This window comes from Trichoplusia ni, chromosome 9 (assembly GCF_003590095.1).
Source record: "Trichoplusia ni isolate ovarian cell line Hi5 chromosome 9, tn1, whole genome shotgun sequence".
NCBI classification, from domain to species: domain Eukaryota; kingdom Metazoa; phylum Arthropoda; class Insecta; order Lepidoptera; family Noctuidae; genus Trichoplusia; species Trichoplusia ni.
Genome location: NC_039486.1, coordinates 4,791,268 through 4,809,859, shown reverse-complemented (window position 1 = coordinate 4,809,859; position 18,592 = coordinate 4,791,268). Strand labels below are relative to the sequence as shown.

The following is an 18,592-nucleotide window of genomic DNA, read 5'->3' as shown; positions in this document are numbered from 1 at the left end:
TTGAAGTAAAACATGCAGTAGCGCCCGCGGTGAAGTCCACTTCCCCTCATCCATAACATCAACTGTCATACGTCAACATGTCAAATTTCACTATCATACATCAAAGAGGTATTATTTGACTACCATACCTCCTTTAAATACGGAAATAATATAAAAAAAATACTGGAAACATTATAGCGATATGTTCCATTTTTAAATTTGTTTACTTATTAGCTGTTCTATTCTTACGCATGTAAGTTTCGCATAGCTACTTATTGTAAACGTTATTTAATTGATCACAATTTAAATACTAAATTAAGAATTTTGTCGATACCGTTATGTTCAAGGTTGTTACTACAAAGTTAATGATTGCTAATATAATGAGTACCTAATGTATTTCTTACCTAATTACTATACCCAGTGTAATTGTGTTATTTGCGCGCAAGTTGTCTGTCGGTAAAACAGGATTTTAGTTTTAATACATACACCTGCGTTTTATGCAATATAGTAAGATGCTTGTATATAAGATGATGATTACATTGTGAGATTTATTTTAGTATAATTATTTTTATTTATAGGTAGATATTAATTAGAAATTGTTATCGAATAACTAAAACATTTCTTTTTCATTTTAATGACACTGTAACAAACTACGATTATCAATTTTACTCCAAATCGGTTTAACCAAAAGCGATTGAACAAACAGACAAAAAACAACATCTTTTATTAACAGTTATAACGGGACGGCACATAATCACCCACTTTAGTTCGTACAATTTCATTACTTTGATGAACCGGTTTCGTTGCACAACGATACTGTCCGTTTACGAAGGAACCCGGTCTGACTCACAAATCGGAGGACGCCTTCGTTATTTTATCCTACTTATATTATAAACGTCAAAGTTTATATGTTTGGATGTATGCAATGTTACATTAAATCGAGTTCTAAAACGAGACGGTGTTTTAAACTTTATTTAGCGATGGACTTCTTTAATGAGTCTCAATGTTATGACTGAGAATAAGATAAATAAATAAAAATGTGTCATAACATTAAGTTTGGGATTTCACGTTTTTTTCGTAATTTAACATATGACTGCTAAGTAGATGTTCAATTAAGATTGAAAGTCTCTAAAGTTGTGACCTATGGGATCTTTAAACTCTATTCATCGAATAACAGGCAATACCTCTGAACTAAATTATTGATTTGTATATTTAAAGTAAAAAGATCGTTTTATTTCAATATCAGACGCTAATTTAACATGCGATTAGAATTGATCTAAATATTTAGTTTTAATCGCATAATCATTTTATACATGCACTGACTCTATTAGTCAGGTGACATTGACAGATGAAATGCTAGTCAGGGCAGCCTTAGCATTTTGTAAACAATAGCATTCAAATACCGCAATAATCTCACGAACATTATTCAAACCATGCAGAAAATGTACACGTAATCGATTATCAGCATTTCATTTGTTTCTATTGTGCATTTACATGATAGAACAGGGAAAACAGTAGTAAGTATAAACATTTAATGTCTAGCCGTGTACAGAGTCACGCTTCTTTGATCAGAAGACGTCATAACGACTGGACTGGTCTAGTGATTAATGACCTCGGCTGCTATATCGGAGGTCTTGAGTTCGAATCCTACCCAGGACAAATATTTTTGTGATCAGCATGATCATTTGTTCTGTGTCTAATTGTTATTTATCTATATTATGTATGTGTTAAGAACTATTTATTTAGGCATGTTCATCAGTTGTCTAGTACTCATGATACAAGCTATGCTTAGTTTGGGACTAGATGTCGTTGAGTGCAAGTTGTAAAAAAAAATGCTGATATCCCTACCTAGAAATATTAGGAATATTAAAGATGTCAAAATAATATACAATCCGTGACAATGTTTGTTTGATGCTAAGAAATTAGAAAAAAATATATTAATTTGTCGTCGTTATTTGGAAATAAAATTGCATTATTCTAAACGAAAACAATTGTGTAATAAGTTTTGATAGTGGGACACAAAATTCAATGTTTTAATAAACTTTTGTGGCTCACTGTACGCGAATACAAACCAGTTCACCTCTACATCAAAAACGTTTGAACAATAAACAAACACGTTTTGAGATGATTTAGATATTAAAACGAGCTCAAAACATCATAAAAAATTGCATCTTGTTTGTTGCTTTTATAGTACCGGTTATTTTGTCATTGACCAATTTAAGAACAGGTTTGAGAGCCATCTCTGATCTCCCGTTTAGGAGCTACGGTGCCACAAATAAACACACAGAGCGGTCAAACTTACAATATCACTTTGTTTGCATCTGGTTATAATAAAACATCTAGGTATATTCAACAAACTGACTAGAAAGATACTTACTCAAATACGGTACCGGCATTATCTATACATTAAAACGAAATGAATCAACAAACATCTCATAAATATTACTCACCCGTATAATCGATGTGAATAATAAACCGTAAATTATAAACAATTAAATCTAATTTGCAATATCTGCTTAATACAAAGATAATATAGCAACGTCAGATAAATCAAATAATATCGTAGCCATTATCAGTAGTAATAACCGCGAGAGATACATTATCAATAATCTTATTATATTCTGCGAACAAATTGATGGCAATCAAATCAATGAATGCCACTCTGTAGGGAATTTGATGGAATCCGTTAATTAAATAAAACCTTAGTTCTGACTTCGAAACAGGGAAAATGCAATTTGATTGATATTGCCCGGAATTTGTATCTCTTCGTCACGCTATTTCTGAAGGACTCCGGCGGGTCAAGGAATTCCTATCACACTGATTGAAGATACTTCATCCCTGATACTAAAACGCATCTTGACGTAATGGCATTCTTAAATATTTAATTGATCCTACTACATTTTTTTTTCATGTAAAACGACTCCCGCACTAAGGAATTTAATGCTTAAATCACAAACATCAAAGTTACAAGCGCAAAGAAACCCAGTCTTTGGATTTAAAGCATTCGTGGATCAGACAAACGCTGGGCCTACGCGGTGGTCGATTTTCGGCTATTCATGTAGTCAAATTGACATAAACATTAGATAATTAATTCATGTCACTTTCTTCCTCTCATCTATTGTGGTATCCAATAGGGTTCACAATCGTTCCCATTTAATTTTAATACCTACCTTAAATTAAAGTAGTGGGAATTGATAAAGGCGAAAAACGTAGATTAAAAAAAAACATTTAACAATTACAATTTTAACTGGCATGTGATACCGTTTATCGATGAATTACAAAGTAGGTAAAAAAAACCATGAAGTAAGATTCAAAAGACTTTTGAAATGAGAGTCAAACTCCGTTTTAGATTTCGCAGCTGCCCATTTCATTTATTCCACCTTCGTTGAAGACTATTGTTATTTTTTGCGACAGTATTTAGTATTGTGCTTTTGCGAACATATTGTTAATTGTTTGATACTATTTGGGTATCTTTTTAAGAATGGATCTGCTGATAGTTCTGGAAGTTCTATCATCTTTGAACTTTAACTTTAACTAAATATCTTCATTTAGCGATATTAGTTTTCCAATAGCATGCTCAAAATTCAATGTTATTTAATTTATGATGTTGACAACATTACCTGATTATAACATTCACAATATTAGGGATGTATTTTCTATCCATTCAATACGACAAGGCACTTTCTACACATTTCTCATCGTTTCGACCAAATCTCCTCTATACCGTTTTGCACATAAAAACTATACGTTTACATTGCTTCTACAACTGTTTATGTATTTCTTTTAGACTAGTCCCCTTGTTCAAACATCATAATTCACCTTCGTTAAAAGCTGCCATCGTTCATAATGTACAGTCAGGAACAGAAATCGATTAGCAAAACCTGATATACAATTCCATTTTAGCGACTAATCATTATTGTCTATTATGTCTTAACTGTATTTTGTATAGATTCTTGAAGCTTAATTTAACGACATTATTGATATTAATTATGTACTGTGCACAGGGTGTATAGGACTGGCATGGCGGGGTAAATAGAGACGGATTTTGTAATCGTTTCAAAACGTTTACCAAAATAAACTAATAAGGCAATTATGATGACTCTTGACTGTACATAAAAAGCTGTTTTAATTAAAAATAAAACACATGCGAAAAGTCCGAAATTTTAATCTTAATCACAAACTCCCTTTACTTGTATAAGATCGTCTCTATGTACCTAATTTTACCAGTTGCTTTGATTTTTTTTTATGTAACTGTCTTCTGATGCTGTCCATACAATTGGACACGTATTTATGGGACAAATGAATTGACAAGAGCAATCATACTCATCAAATCGATTGCGGTTGTGCGTCGATTGGAATTAACTGGAACGGTGCCTGCATTCCTCTCTAACAGAAACTACTTATAATAACTTCTCTTTGGTAATTTAAAATGATTGTTGTAATTGGTATTTATTAGTCCATCGTATAGGACAGGGCAATGCCATGCAAGTGTAGAGCTTGTTACCAAAAGAGAAAAGTTGCTAACTCGAGTGATATGTTTTTTGAATATTAACGATTTTGATTTCTAATTATGACTCAGTAACGGTTATAATCATAAATTTACAGTATTTTACACGTGCGTCACTTTTCATCAACTACCAAAATCCATACCACTTCTTTCTTTACTGCGAAGTTATTAAAGAGGCCAATTAGATTCTAGCAAGTTTACTAATGTCGTATAATCTCTACCAAGGAGTGCATTACATCGTCATAACCATTAATTTACCCATCACAATGAAAAATTAGTCTTCATATTTTCTATTACAGATAAGATTAAACACGTGTACGAATAAAAGATTACATTCACGCAGTAATCAATATGAAATATTTAAATAGATTTGAAACTGTGTATTAGAGATCCAACCGTGGTTACGCAAACCGTTTTTTTTATAAACTATTAATAAAATAAAACAAGAATATTTTATTCTATATCTATAATTATGTTTAATTATAAAAAAGATCGCAGGTGGGAAATGAATATAATCAACGACTCTACAATAATACTAAACAGTCATTGTACGAACAATTATGTGTAAAAAAATCATAGGAATATACCTTTTTTCCGGGTGGGAAATCATCACTGACTGAGCCACCCAACCATGTTCCTTATTTTGCTCATTGTGTATCGGAGGAGCGGTGACTTATCGGACAATCCCATATAGCTGGGCAGGCATTAGCTTGAATGAGCTAAGAACTTTTTGTCATCTTATTAAGGCATAAGAATATACCCCAGCATACTTAACTGCACAAATAACTTTTTAAAAATACCATGTATTATATATCAGCTATCAATAATTACATCACAACCACTTTTTATCATCAGCATAATTGGAAATAGCTAGTTAAAAAAAAACACAGTAATTAAAATACTTTTTGTATGCAATAATGTCTGAAACGACTAGTCGAATTTGAAAAAGTTTTTTTGCTTTGACAACCGAATCCTCAATGAATTAATGAAGACTTAAAATATGTATTTTTTTAACGGAACAATTTGATATTTTTATTTTCCAAATGACAACTGTATCACCTTAAATAAAAAAGCATCAGGGAAGTCAGTGTATACAATCTGAAGACCTGCAGTCACAAACATATAAAAAAAACAGGCAGATTGAGAACCTTCCCCTTTTTGATGTCAATTGAAACGCAAACAGTATGAAAAAAATTGAGAATATGCATCTATATAGTGGAATAAAATATAAAAGTCGTAAAATTTGAAATGTCTGACCAGTTTAATCCATTCTAGTCTATTAATACTAGGTCAACATCCAAGGTATTTCGAATACCCAGTGTCGAACATCAAACGCAATGCAACCTATTTCATTAATAACATTTGAAGCATGCCAAACCCATATTTGCAATCGCAATAACAAATGCTAAACAGCAGAGTTAATAATAGATTCAATTAACGACGTATTTCGGCGAAGTAGAAATTTGGATATTTCGTGCAAAAAGTAGAATATTTTGTTTTAACTAATTGCAAAGAGCTTTGTTCTTTTCCATGCAAAAAATAATTTAATTTACGAAATTTTAATATAATAATAAATTTATGCTATGATATTTTTAATAATTAAACTTGACAATTGCTATGAGATTAATATTCTTAATTTGCTGGAAAAACTAAGTAATTCTACATATAAATGTGTGACTTTAAATTATATTTTTTCACATCGTTAACCATTAAGCAGGTTACAAAAAAATAAACAAACTATTCATGCAAGTTAAAAAAAAAGTTTAAAATTAAAAAATAAGGACATAAGCTTTACATAAAATTACACATTTCAATAAAAATCTTTATATTTGCTTAGCACCAGAACGATTCCTAAAACTGGTATAAATATTGACTCTCACCTGAGGTCATACAATAAGACCACCATTGTACCCTAACATTGTATGTATTAAGAATCACTGCTGTAATTCCATGGTGTACAATAAAGAGTATTCTATTATATTCTTTTCTAAGGTATAGGTAATGCTTGTAATAAGTAGCTAACCTTTTACGATAAATGCGTTCCTCCCACTGCCTGTTAATTTACTACTATTGCAGATGCGAAAGAGAGATGCATTTCGTATATTCAATATAGTCTGCCATCTTACTTCCACACCAGCGGAATTCTTACTTTAAAAGGTAGTGATGGCACTACACGGCTATATTACCATAAATATGCGAATGACAAGTGGGAGGAAAAACCACGCATGCATCGCTACGTTTATTATTCATACGTCACGACCGTGGTCTCAACTCTGCTTGTTCGTACAGTCGACAACATAAGTCGATAAAGTAATTAAAAATCAAGGAATAACGTGGAAATTGAATGGTCAAGGCCAAGGCAAGGTCTTTCCGAGAATTGACCTGCCGGGGCAGCGGGAATGCCATAAAGGAACATGTCTGGGTTTTAGTCCTTAGAAGTATGACTGTCCCATCAGTGCAACTTAAAGCGTAAGAAGGGTTTCTCGTCCGAAAAAAAGGTTTTTTTTTATAAAAATATCTTCTAATAGCCGGTTTTAGATGTAAGGGTTACGTAAACAGTTTTGTCGTTGGTTATACACAGGTGTATCAGAATGCGGTTACTCTACAGACAATATTTTATTAGAAACACGTGTATAGTATAGAAATATGGAACACCATGCATATTGATATACAATTTTCTATCTCCATATGTAACACATAATATCCCAATAGCATATATCATATTATGCAAGGGAAAAACAAAACAGCATCGTTTAAAACCTCCTACGTCACTCGCACTAATTTAATTGTGGCCTCAATCATTGCTATGTCATCTCCACTTTACTCGCTATCTAAGATGTCTCAAAGAGTAGTTACTAAACACCGCAGAGTTGACACTGCTGGCATTGATAACCTGAGTACACAATACACCTTGAAAATGATTCATCGTAGTATTAAGATATGAAGATAAAAATACTTTACTGCAAACTGCGGTGGAATAATTTAGGATTTGTCGTTTACGTCAACGAGAATAATTTGAAACTTTTTTTTTGTTTTATCACGAAGTAAGCTAGGGAGCTCTCCGCAATCTCTTAAAATAAATCTAAAAATCGTAATTTCAGTTGTAATTATAATATTCGACAACTTTCATACACCGCCAATCGCCATCTAGTCTCAAACTAAGCAAAGTTTGTATTATGAGTACTAGACAACTGATATATATTTTTCTAAATACATAGATTATCGATAAATTACACCCAGATCAACATTTGTCCTAGATGGGAATCGAACCCACGACCTCCTGTATAGCAGTCAGCGTCACTAACCACAAGACCAACAGGCCAGTCTTGGAAGCATGCCAGCGGATTAAACGGCTCTCTTCCACAACGACAATAACATTATCATCATCACAAAGAAATAGGTTTTATGCACAAATTCAGCCAGTAACAATGTAATTTCTTATTCAAGGTTAAAAAATCAGACCTGCCTAGTTTATAACTCTTTAGATGTTGTTTTTTTTTTCTAATTCGACCTTCACCACTGACATTGAACATAACGTGTTTATAATCGTTAGATGGAACATTATAGGTATCCACCATATTATTTAAAATCGATTAGTATTCGATAAAGCAAAAATGTAAATTATGGAACCTTAAATAGGGTGACATGAGTTGCGTGACATAAAGCTATGATACTAGTAATTATGAATACATACCTAATACCTGGGCACGTGTGGTTATTTTTATATACTGTATGTTGTATTAGAGTTTTAATTACCATATTTTTCTATTTTTTTATTGTCAAATGGCATATTTCCATTTCAAACCCTAGTATTTGTTAATTGTTTCTTAGGCTTTCAAGTGAAAACTACTTAACACATCATAATAACAGATCTTCACAAATATGTCTACACTTGAAAGTAGTTGAAGTACCGTAGGTTTTTTAATAATTATGAAATTAATTAAAATCTTTTCCGTTTTCGGCGCTAATCCGCTGAATTATATGTTTCATTACAACTAACATATTGACGTAATTACTTAAATGTACCTAAGTAATGCAATAACGATGGGCAAAAGCAAGGTATGAATATTAACATTATGTATGTAGTATGTTAAATACAACGCTACTTCAAATTATCACGGAATTAACAAGCCGTGAAGATATTAATTCTTAATCATTACGCTGTTCATGTTACCGTAAAACTACAAAATCCGTTATGATTTAAAAATTATAAAATGTAACATAAGGTATATGCAGACAGTATCATTTGTAGGCGCTGGCTGCAAAACCGCGCGTTTTCCTAACGCGCGTTACAAGTCGCGTGTAAATCGCGTGTATTTACATACATACGTTATACATTTCATTGCTTTCTGCTACATTATCTTAACAACATGCGTTCCCGTTTAGTTTTTAACGCCGGCCAGAGATAGTAGTGATAAAACTTGAACAAAATATAAAATCATCTAAACTCACGTTATCTTCATATTACAACAGAAGTTATCAAAGGGTTATGACTACTCATTATTTTTTTAATGACTTTTTTTACATTGTTAACAATGATATGAGTTGAACGAACCTAATGAAAAAACTCACCGTCAGTTTGTAATGAAAATATAAACTACTAAAATCGGTCAAGTGCAAATCAGTCTCGAGACACTAAGGAAGTCGTACAAAAAAAATGGACAGACGTTCAGCAAAGCCTCAGTAATCCTACTACTATTATAAAGGCGAAAGTTTGTAAGTATGGATGTATGGATGTTTGTTACTCTTTCACGTAAAAACTACTGAATGGATTTGAATGAAACTTTACCACAATATTATTATATATATATTTAGATTATACATCAGAATAACACATAGGCTACAATTTTTGAGGTTTCTAATGTGAGGTCGTAAAAAAACACATTTTTTGCGCTTACGTTGCAAACGCTGACTGAATCCTACAAGATAGATAGAAGACAGATAGATAGATAGAAGGCAGGTATAAATTATAACTTATATCTTCCAACCACGCGGATGAAGTCGCGGGCAACAGCTAGTATGACAATATAACTAAGTACCCTAAAGTTTTGCACTACGATGATATACACTAAACACATTTTTTGAGTTTTAAAATAATAAGTCTTTTGTTAAAAAAAAAAGTGTTGCAATCAAAAAGTAAATTTTTCATTTACCTAAACGATGTGTAAAAATCATGTGAGATGTGTTACATTGCGAAGTCGGCCGTCTCTGGTATCAAAACAGATCTATGACTGCAGGCAATGTATCGCGATCACATCCGTACAACCCTACTCTACTGTTGATACGCTTCGATTGCGGTTCTTTGTCACAAACGTATTATCTTTTGTAATTATCTCGTGACAGTAACGAGTGTGCCGTATCGCGTTTTAACTTAAACAATGCGTGACAAAAAGATTTTGTGATACCGCGGTTATTGTCTATGTGCTCTGGGCATAGATATAACATCCGGCATTTTTTTTTTACTGGATCACGTCTTTTTTGTTGTGATATTTAACTGATGTTGTAATATGACTTGTTTCTCATTTTCCGGTTAATGGCATTGAGATATTTAACTGTAGATATTTATAGAGCTGGTATCTTTTTTTTTCTTGGTTTTTTAGCAAAGGATTTTTTACTTACCTAGTTAGCAAATTCAGAATCCAAACTCACAACTTTAATTAAAACCTTCCATAGTTACGAAAAATTATTTCATGAAAGGGAGACTAGACGAAAATATTTCGTCACACGAATGTTCTTACATTTCATGTACCATGTCTTCAACGAAACACTAAGTACAGAGAGTTAGCGGAAACTTCCTAATAATTTCCGAATCAATAGGACAGGCATGACAAAACTAAAGGTAAACATCATTACTTGTCGGTACAGTCGGCAACAAAAGTCGCTTAATATAAGTTGATATAAAGAGACAAACTTCTTGAACTTGTATGATTCAACCCAACTGAGTAGCGATCGAGTATCAGTAACTAGCGTCGTTGGCTGTCCAACGAACACACTTCTGCAACTTGCAACTCGAGTTCAAATCGATCAGAACTCGATTCTGTCTCGAGTAATCCTGCAGATCATAATAACCGACTTTTGTAGCTGACTGTAGAGATACATAAAACTCGAGGTTGATTCCGTAGACACGTACAATTTAACACCGCATCGATTAGTATCACTGAACACCTTGTTAGCACACGCTAATGCACTCTATTTAATTAATAGTACTCGAAACTATAAAACCGATGTAATATGTATGGAAATACTGGGTTTTCCCTGCAAACTTGTTTTGCAAGGAATATACCATTTGAACATTTATAAATATTTAGTCGAAAGAAAGACAGTTTTTCTTGTATTGATTTTTTTCTTTGTAATTGATTGGTTGGCATTATGACGTTGACTCTATAATGAGTTTATAGTGATTGATTGAAACTTATTAAGACTATATAACGTTAAATAGTATTTTGTAATGTATAGACGTGTTAACACAAGTAAGATGGAAAAACCAGCTTAATTTTCAATATGTTTAGATGTGATTGACCCGACCTTCAACGAGTATAATTTTTCAGTCTTTTTTCAACCTCTGTCAATCACTGGCAAAGGAACGAGATTGATATAGACAATTCTTCTTGTAATGGGCAGAAATGTCTTATTACCTGTAAAATCCAAATCAACCAGTCAAAATTAATATTGAACTATTATCAAAGTATAAATTTACTTAATAGGAAATTAATATTTAATTTGTTTAATTAACCTCACAGCTGTTAATTCTCATGAAATTTCAAACAATAATTGATTTATACAGAATCGTTAAAATAAACTTTGATCGAATTTTGATTCGAAACGTTTGATAAACATAAAGGGGAATCAAAATATCAATTCGGAACAATTTATAAGGAGAAATTAAAAGTAGATATTTAAGAGAACAAAACATTTCTACAGACTTGTTATATTTTCATACAAGCGGTTACAACTAGTTAATAATAAATGCCTAGTTTTTTAATCAGTAATTATGAATATGAATAAACCATTCCATCTCATCTTTTTGTATCGTATCAAAACACAAAAATACGACAAAAACATTTTTTTCTACCGAATCGAAAATAAACCCTCGAAACATAAAATCGATTTAAAATCTATCCTATGAGTTAATCCTGGTTATAAACTATCCGTGTACCAAGTTTCATCTTAATCACTTTATTGGTTTTTGCGTAAAAGAGGAACAAACATGCATACATACAAAATTTTGCGTTAATAATATTAGTAGGATAGTAAGATTTCTCATCTAGTCATCCCCATTTATCTATATAGTCCGTTTTTAAAACGCGATCAACCTCTATGAAAAAGCTAGTGTGAATAGTTTCAGATATCAATGGTGCGAAGTGTTGTTTTATGTATTTTTAACCGGATCCGGGTCAACACGGCCTCTTGTGGATCAGGTCAGTGGCGTGTCATGCCACTGCTGCGTGTGTCACAAAATGTATACAGCTTCAACGATTTGAATTAGAGAGTCGAGTAATCTGGAAAAGTTGAAGTGTAGGGTCGAAAATGTGTCAATGCCTTAGAACTTGATTTTTTATTGTTTTGTGTGAACAACTAGTCATAAATACATAACACTAGCTTGTGATGTAAGTTGTAGATGTGGTATAAAAAACACTAAATATTCACATACATCAAAATAACAATACCTAACTAAAAAACAAATAGAAAGCTCCTTTCCTTATCGTCATTAGAAGGAGAGCAAGAAAAAAATATTGAATAAAAGTTGTGAACAAATACATTATAACAATAGTTTGCAACTCAACCATTGCTTTGTACGACATTACTTACAACACGTTTATTTATGGCAAATATTCGTTTTAGTTTATTTACATTACAGTCACGATCATAACTTATTATTGATACTAAAACTACCTGATACATAGTAATTATAGCTGTAATGAGTACCTATAGTATAAAAAAATATTATAATCGGTGTATATTGCTGGCTAACAAACAAGCGCTAAAAATGTTCCAACTTTTATCAAATTACATTTTTTATGCCAGTGTATTTTACAAAGAAACAACAATAAAACGATGATTTTTGTATACGATATGTACTATACAGACTATAATTGAGCAGACCTTTTGACTAAAAAATATATATAGATATCTTACTGTATCTTAAATTTTATACTTCTAAAGACTAAACTAGTTGGCCATCATAAGAGTAATTTCAAGATTTTTCCCAGTTCTAAAATCAACATGCAGAAATTACATACAAAACATTTTCTTTCCCAAGAGGTGGAAAACACACTTGAATAAAGGGCCTGAACTGTTAACCAGGTTTAATATAAAACACATAAAAGCGAGAAGCCTTTCAATAACTTAATATATGAAACGCACCTGTGACTAATGTGTAAGACAGAGAAAGGTATAGTATGAATGAGATAGAAGTCAAATTCAACCGAACTTTATACGTAGTAAAAGTAAGCTGTGTAAAAGGAAGATTTTACGGATTGGTGAAACTTAAACTATTTTAAAAAAAATATCATAGTGTCGATTTGACATGTATTTATATAAATAAATATATTCGGAAAGTCTCAGGAAAACAATTAACTGTTGCGAGAAGTCAAAGCTCATTACAAAATACATCTATGACCTACCATCGCAACAAGTACCTAATATTTTTGTAGTTATGAAAGAGATGCCGCTCTACAGAGTGTAGTGCGCCATCCCGCTTTCACACGTGTTATAATATTACTTTCAGAAGTGGCCATAGGCTCACAGAAGTGGTAGCTAGGAGGCACCCGATACATTACCACCCATCGAGCGGATAATGTTTGTTGAGATAGAGTTCCAAATTAATTAATTGATTGGATAAACAAAACGATATTATTTTCCTTGGTTCCAAAAACAAGGAGCTTGCTTTTACGCAATTATTAGCTTAACAGAAATGTTACTCGGTTTTAAGGAGTCGTCAGACGTCGTGCTATCTGTTACTAAGGTGTAAAGTTGAGACAAATGAGCTTTTAAGAAAATACTTGCAATTTTTGTATTAGGTACGGGAGTTCTAGTGAGCTACAACATGTATGGCACATGGCACTCAGTCAGAGAAAAGACATCAGCAACTGGTCTTTTTGTCCCCTTACTGTGGAGAGAAGCAGCAAATATTTTCCTCCTCCTCCTATTTACTACTCCTGATTAACTTCAAAGCAGGTTCATTGAGACAGGGAGTTTGAGCTTTTTGCTTTTCATTCATTATCAATGTTGATTCTAGTTTACAGGAGTTGCAATGATGCGGGTTTCCTATTTAACTTCTAAATTAATAATTCAAGAAGATAGAGTCCAGTCTCTAAAACAAAATGAGTTAAAGAAGATTGAACAATAAAAATCCACGCCAGAATAATTCAAAATAACTCTTTCATACAATTAAAATCAAGTCAAACGACATAGCGACTTAAGTACTTATGATCAAAGTTCAAATTGCCTGTAACAAGCTGCCTATTTTGTTATTATATGAATTGCATCGCGTGACATAAATGGATGTACATTTTACCCTCAAATGAAATCTTAGTCTGTATTCAGTTTGATTTAAAGCTAACACGTATTACAGGTTACAGTTTTTGCCACTGTTCCTATTTGTACGACTGCATTATGTACATTGGTGTAACAAAACAAGTTTTGCTCAAACATAACCGTTAATCATATTTACAAAAGAACATGAACAATTTTGTCTTGTGATTGATTCCAAATGAATTTTATATTTTAGTTTTTCTCGCAGTGAATAATTCAATCCTTGTCTCGGATTACACAATTAAAGTCCAAATTGAGGACAAGTATTCGTGGCTCGAACTAACAAAACAAATGCTTGTCCTACACGGGGCTCGGACCCGCAACACGTCGCCGTCTCATACATTAAGCCTTGGCGTAGTGATATTTACCTCTCGGCTATGCATGCAGTTATTAAATCAATAAAGTCGAATATTGTGTGGATATATCTAATATATGTTTGAGAAACACAGTGTGCTACTCAGGTTTTATAAAAAAAACGGACACATTTTCAACTACGTAACGAATATTGTTTTAAAATTATATAAGACACAAAACACATCGTGTGAAGTAAAAGTTTCAATGCTGTCTATTAATATCGGATTTTTATTTTTAATAACGTACGGTGCACGGCCGGCTAGCTGTGATGTGCCAACATTTGACGGTAATCATATTATATCGAAGTAAAAAGGTATCTATAGTTTTTATAGGTATCAAATCTGATATCGAAAATCGAAAAAAGATCGAAAATGATCCCACGGTGACCTTAAAATCGGGATAAAAACTATCCTATGTATTAATTCTGGTTACAGACTATCTGAGTACCAAGTTTGGTGTGTTGATCTGAATCCGGTCAGTGGTTTTTTGCGAAAAAGAGTAACAAACATCCATACATACTAACGTTCGTCGTTGTCCGGATGTTTCGTTAGTTAAAAAAAAATGTTCCGGAATATAAGAATTAAATTCAAATAAATTTATTTTGTTTCAGGAATCCTACCGGACAGAACAAATAGAATAGAAGATATTTACTTGAGATTTTATAATGGGTAAGTAATACTAATGTCGTACTTTTACTATTCTCGTAATTTTCCAACCAGCATGTAAGGAGTAGATATAGAGTACGAGTTTACGTTAAAAACAGTAATAATATGTTCTAGTTTTGTGTGTTTAGCCTTAACTGACTACATCCGATTCTTATACTCTGTTTGATCAATTTTATATGGAATCGTGCAAAATTGTTGCACTATCATTTATTTCCTAAAACGTTGTAACATTTTGTAAAGCCGAATTTTCATTTTTTTTAAATTAAGTCCTCTTTTAACAAAAGCTGTGGATTTCAACAATACGGTACAATTTAAAGTTTTAAAATGAAACTAATCACTGAACCAGCGAAGGAACGTTATATCAATCTTTCATTAACAAATGGATTGAAAATATCAATGGAAAATGGACAGTATTGGAATTAGTCACGCGATTAAAAGGACTAGGCACTGAAAAATACCATGGACGGATTCTTCTATAAATGGTTTTTGATCTCATAAGTATCGAATAAAACCGGCAATTTTAATATACACGGTGATTTTTTTGTCGTCTTACAAAAGGAGCCCAGTTCTTGTATCCGACGTAAAATACCCCTAGGCGCGATTATTATTTTTTTATCATCAACTAAGATTAATAAGTACGAAGAAAAATTAAACAAGAGAAATCTGAAATATACTCTTAAAAATGATAAAAACGCCGTCGCCCGCGCCCCTCACCATTGTTACAAGGCTCAGACCACGCTCGCATCAGAGCTGTGTTCCTAAAAAACTACGAATTGCATCATAATATTGAATAAAAATTGCATTTTAAATTTATTCAAATCTCATAAATACCTATTTTTTATCATGAACGTGTTCTAGTCATTAGATACATGAACTGGGCTGCTTTTGTAAGACGACTAAAAAATCACGGTGTATAAGAAAGTCGATGATCTTTCATGCACTGAAAACCATCCTTCTTTCTTTTGTAAAATTTAACTATAATTCCTTTTCTTTGTTTCATAACCACTGAATCGATAAAACATACACCTGCCAGATAAAAAAAAGGAAAAGCCTATGTTTTGAAAATCCCTGTTCCCCTAGCTGCAAAATTTATTTCATACATTCCACATCTAGGTCACACTTTGATTCAGGAAGGCTTAAAAGGGGTGAAAATACGTCTCATTTCGTACTTCACCTCATATCAAAGGACTATTTCTGTCCGTATAAATCGCTAAAGTGCAGTGCTAATGGTAATATGGCTCACAACGAGTCACAGAGCCCCACATACAGAAGTACTATTCTAATTGTGGGAAAGATATGCCGCTCTACGAAGTATCGTAGAACAGCATCGTTGTGTTTTGCCTATTCAATCAATTCTTATGACCAAAGACCAAAATATGAACAACAAATGATAAATACGAATATGAAATTAATATCTATGTCTGTAGCTTTTTGTGGTTTAAGCAAGATATCTAAGCCATACTTAATACTTAAACCTATTTCGCTGACCGTGGAGAATTCCCAAATTAATTAAATTCCAAGTAACGAAAGAAATCTGGCATATTTTAGCTGTGCGTGTGTTATTTTAAGCACTTAATTAGTTATTAAAATGCTAGCCTGGATAATTATTTTAAGAAATATAGTAATTATTCTTCACCTGTTTTTATTATGGTCTATTATTTTCTTTTGGTGGTGTTTTTGGAGTCAATTAGCCATAATTGACTTTAAAAAACACCGCCTAAGAAATAAATGTGAAATGTCCTGTCAATTAAAGAATAATGTGACTTTCTTTGAGGCTGTCAATTTTCGAAATCAGGTTCAGTAGTTCCTTAGATTAACTCTACGCCCTATATAGATTTCAAAAGCACTTAACATTTTTATACGATAAACCGAATTCGATGCGCTTTTTTTTTCACTGAGAGAGTTTTTCTGGCCATGGATTTTAATTAATATTTTATCCTATCTAAATTAGTCTGGCTGACTAATTGTCCATTCCTGCTAATGGGATTTCTATAAATTTTATCTTTTCAGTCAGTCAGTTTTTTTGGTCTGTTTCTTAAACTGGCTAAAAACCATGAATGACTGAAAAATAATCGTTGTCTTTTTCTTTTATTGCAGGGAAACAATTGATGACTATGTGGACATACCTCTTAGTCAAGCCAGTCGGTTATTCGAAATCAAAGGTTTTGAAAAAAATAATCCAACGGTTTTCTACATCCACGGATTTATTGAGGTGGCCCAGCAAGAAAGTATCCAGGTAATAACCGCGTTCAACCACGGCATTGCCCATTTAGGTGTGGAAAAACCCTGTTCTTAAGGAATATTTAATTTAATTAAAAACACAAACAAAAAGTCTGCTAATGCACAAATCATTTGTTAAAAAAGCAAAATAAATGCGCGAAATACGAGGAAAATCCCATCGCGTTATAGAAAATTGAACAAAAGTCGACACGACACGGCCATGATGGAATTCAACGCGAACCAAGCATTAGCCTAATTACACACATTACACGTATTTATGTACTCATTGAATTAATTGTATATCTGAAGACTGTGATCGTTGCTCCATATTTCAATAGCTTCCTTTGAAAAATTACTAGTGGCTTCTAAATGGTAAATAACGTTGCAAAAAAAAGTTTCATCATTGGCCTAGCCTTTTCCCAACTATGTTGGGGTCGGCTACCAAACTAAAAAGTTTATTTCAACTAATTAACAAATTGATAGCGTTCGATAAAGTGTTTTGGACGTCTAAACAAAAAATCTTTAGAGCAGCCGGTTTTTTTGAGGTCTTCTTAATAATACTTTACAACTTCATTTTGCCTTTATCCCATCTGTGGATATAGAACCTTATGCGGCAATGGCTTCGACACGCTGAAAATTTTGTTTAAGAAAAAAATGTTTATTTAAGAAAACAATCGTTTTCTCTCTTAATTCTTTCGTAATTTTCAAGAAAAATCGATTTCGAATAATGTGTTTTTTTAATTATTTGCTTTTTATTGCAGTCAATTGTATTTTAGATCTGTCTGTATTTGCCTGTTCTTATTCACGTCCTATTTTAAATTGTTTAAACCTATTGATTTAGCATAACATAACACTCGATGAATCACACATACCTTATGTTTACCGACATGCAAATTCGTACAACTGCATGCAAACATTCGTTTATGAATCAACCGGAAAGTAATTTCCATTTTACTACTTACCTAGCTTGCTAGGTACTTTCAACTATAAATAATATGCGTTCCCGAAGGTATTTGTGTGTTTTTAGCATTTGGTACGTGTTGCAATTGCAGTCTTTGATGCAGTGCGTTACAAATTTCTACAGGTGCAGGTAAAATAGTATAGAATTAGGGCTTTTTCTAGATGGAATCCAAATTTTAACTAGTAAAATACGATTTAATTACCATTCCTATTCAATAACGCATTCTAATAACCATACCTGGGCCCCGATTCTACTATTTTACAATGGCCGATAAATGAATGGCAATTGGATTAAATTCGAAATTATTCCTATTCCGTTAAGCATTTTTTCAATACAATAATTGGAAGTAAATTTTATTGATCGTGAATGTAT

The 18,592-nt window shown here is 32.5% G+C and overlaps 1 protein-coding gene across 2 annotated transcripts in view; it reads left to right on the top strand.

Moving 5' to 3' along the window:
- LOC113497303 (pancreatic lipase-related protein 2-like) overlaps positions 1-18,592 on the top strand; it is a 29,150-nt gene that overhangs the window by 4,119 nt on the left and 6,439 nt on the right. For both annotated transcript variants that reach the window (XM_026876801.1, XM_026876800.1), the window contains exons 2-3: positions 14,985-15,042; positions 17,137-17,275. In XM_026876801.1, coding sequence (XP_026732602.1) covers positions 14,985-15,042; positions 17,137-17,275 — 197 coding nt within the window. The remainder of the gene's footprint in view (positions 1-14,984; positions 15,043-17,136; positions 17,276-18,592) is intronic.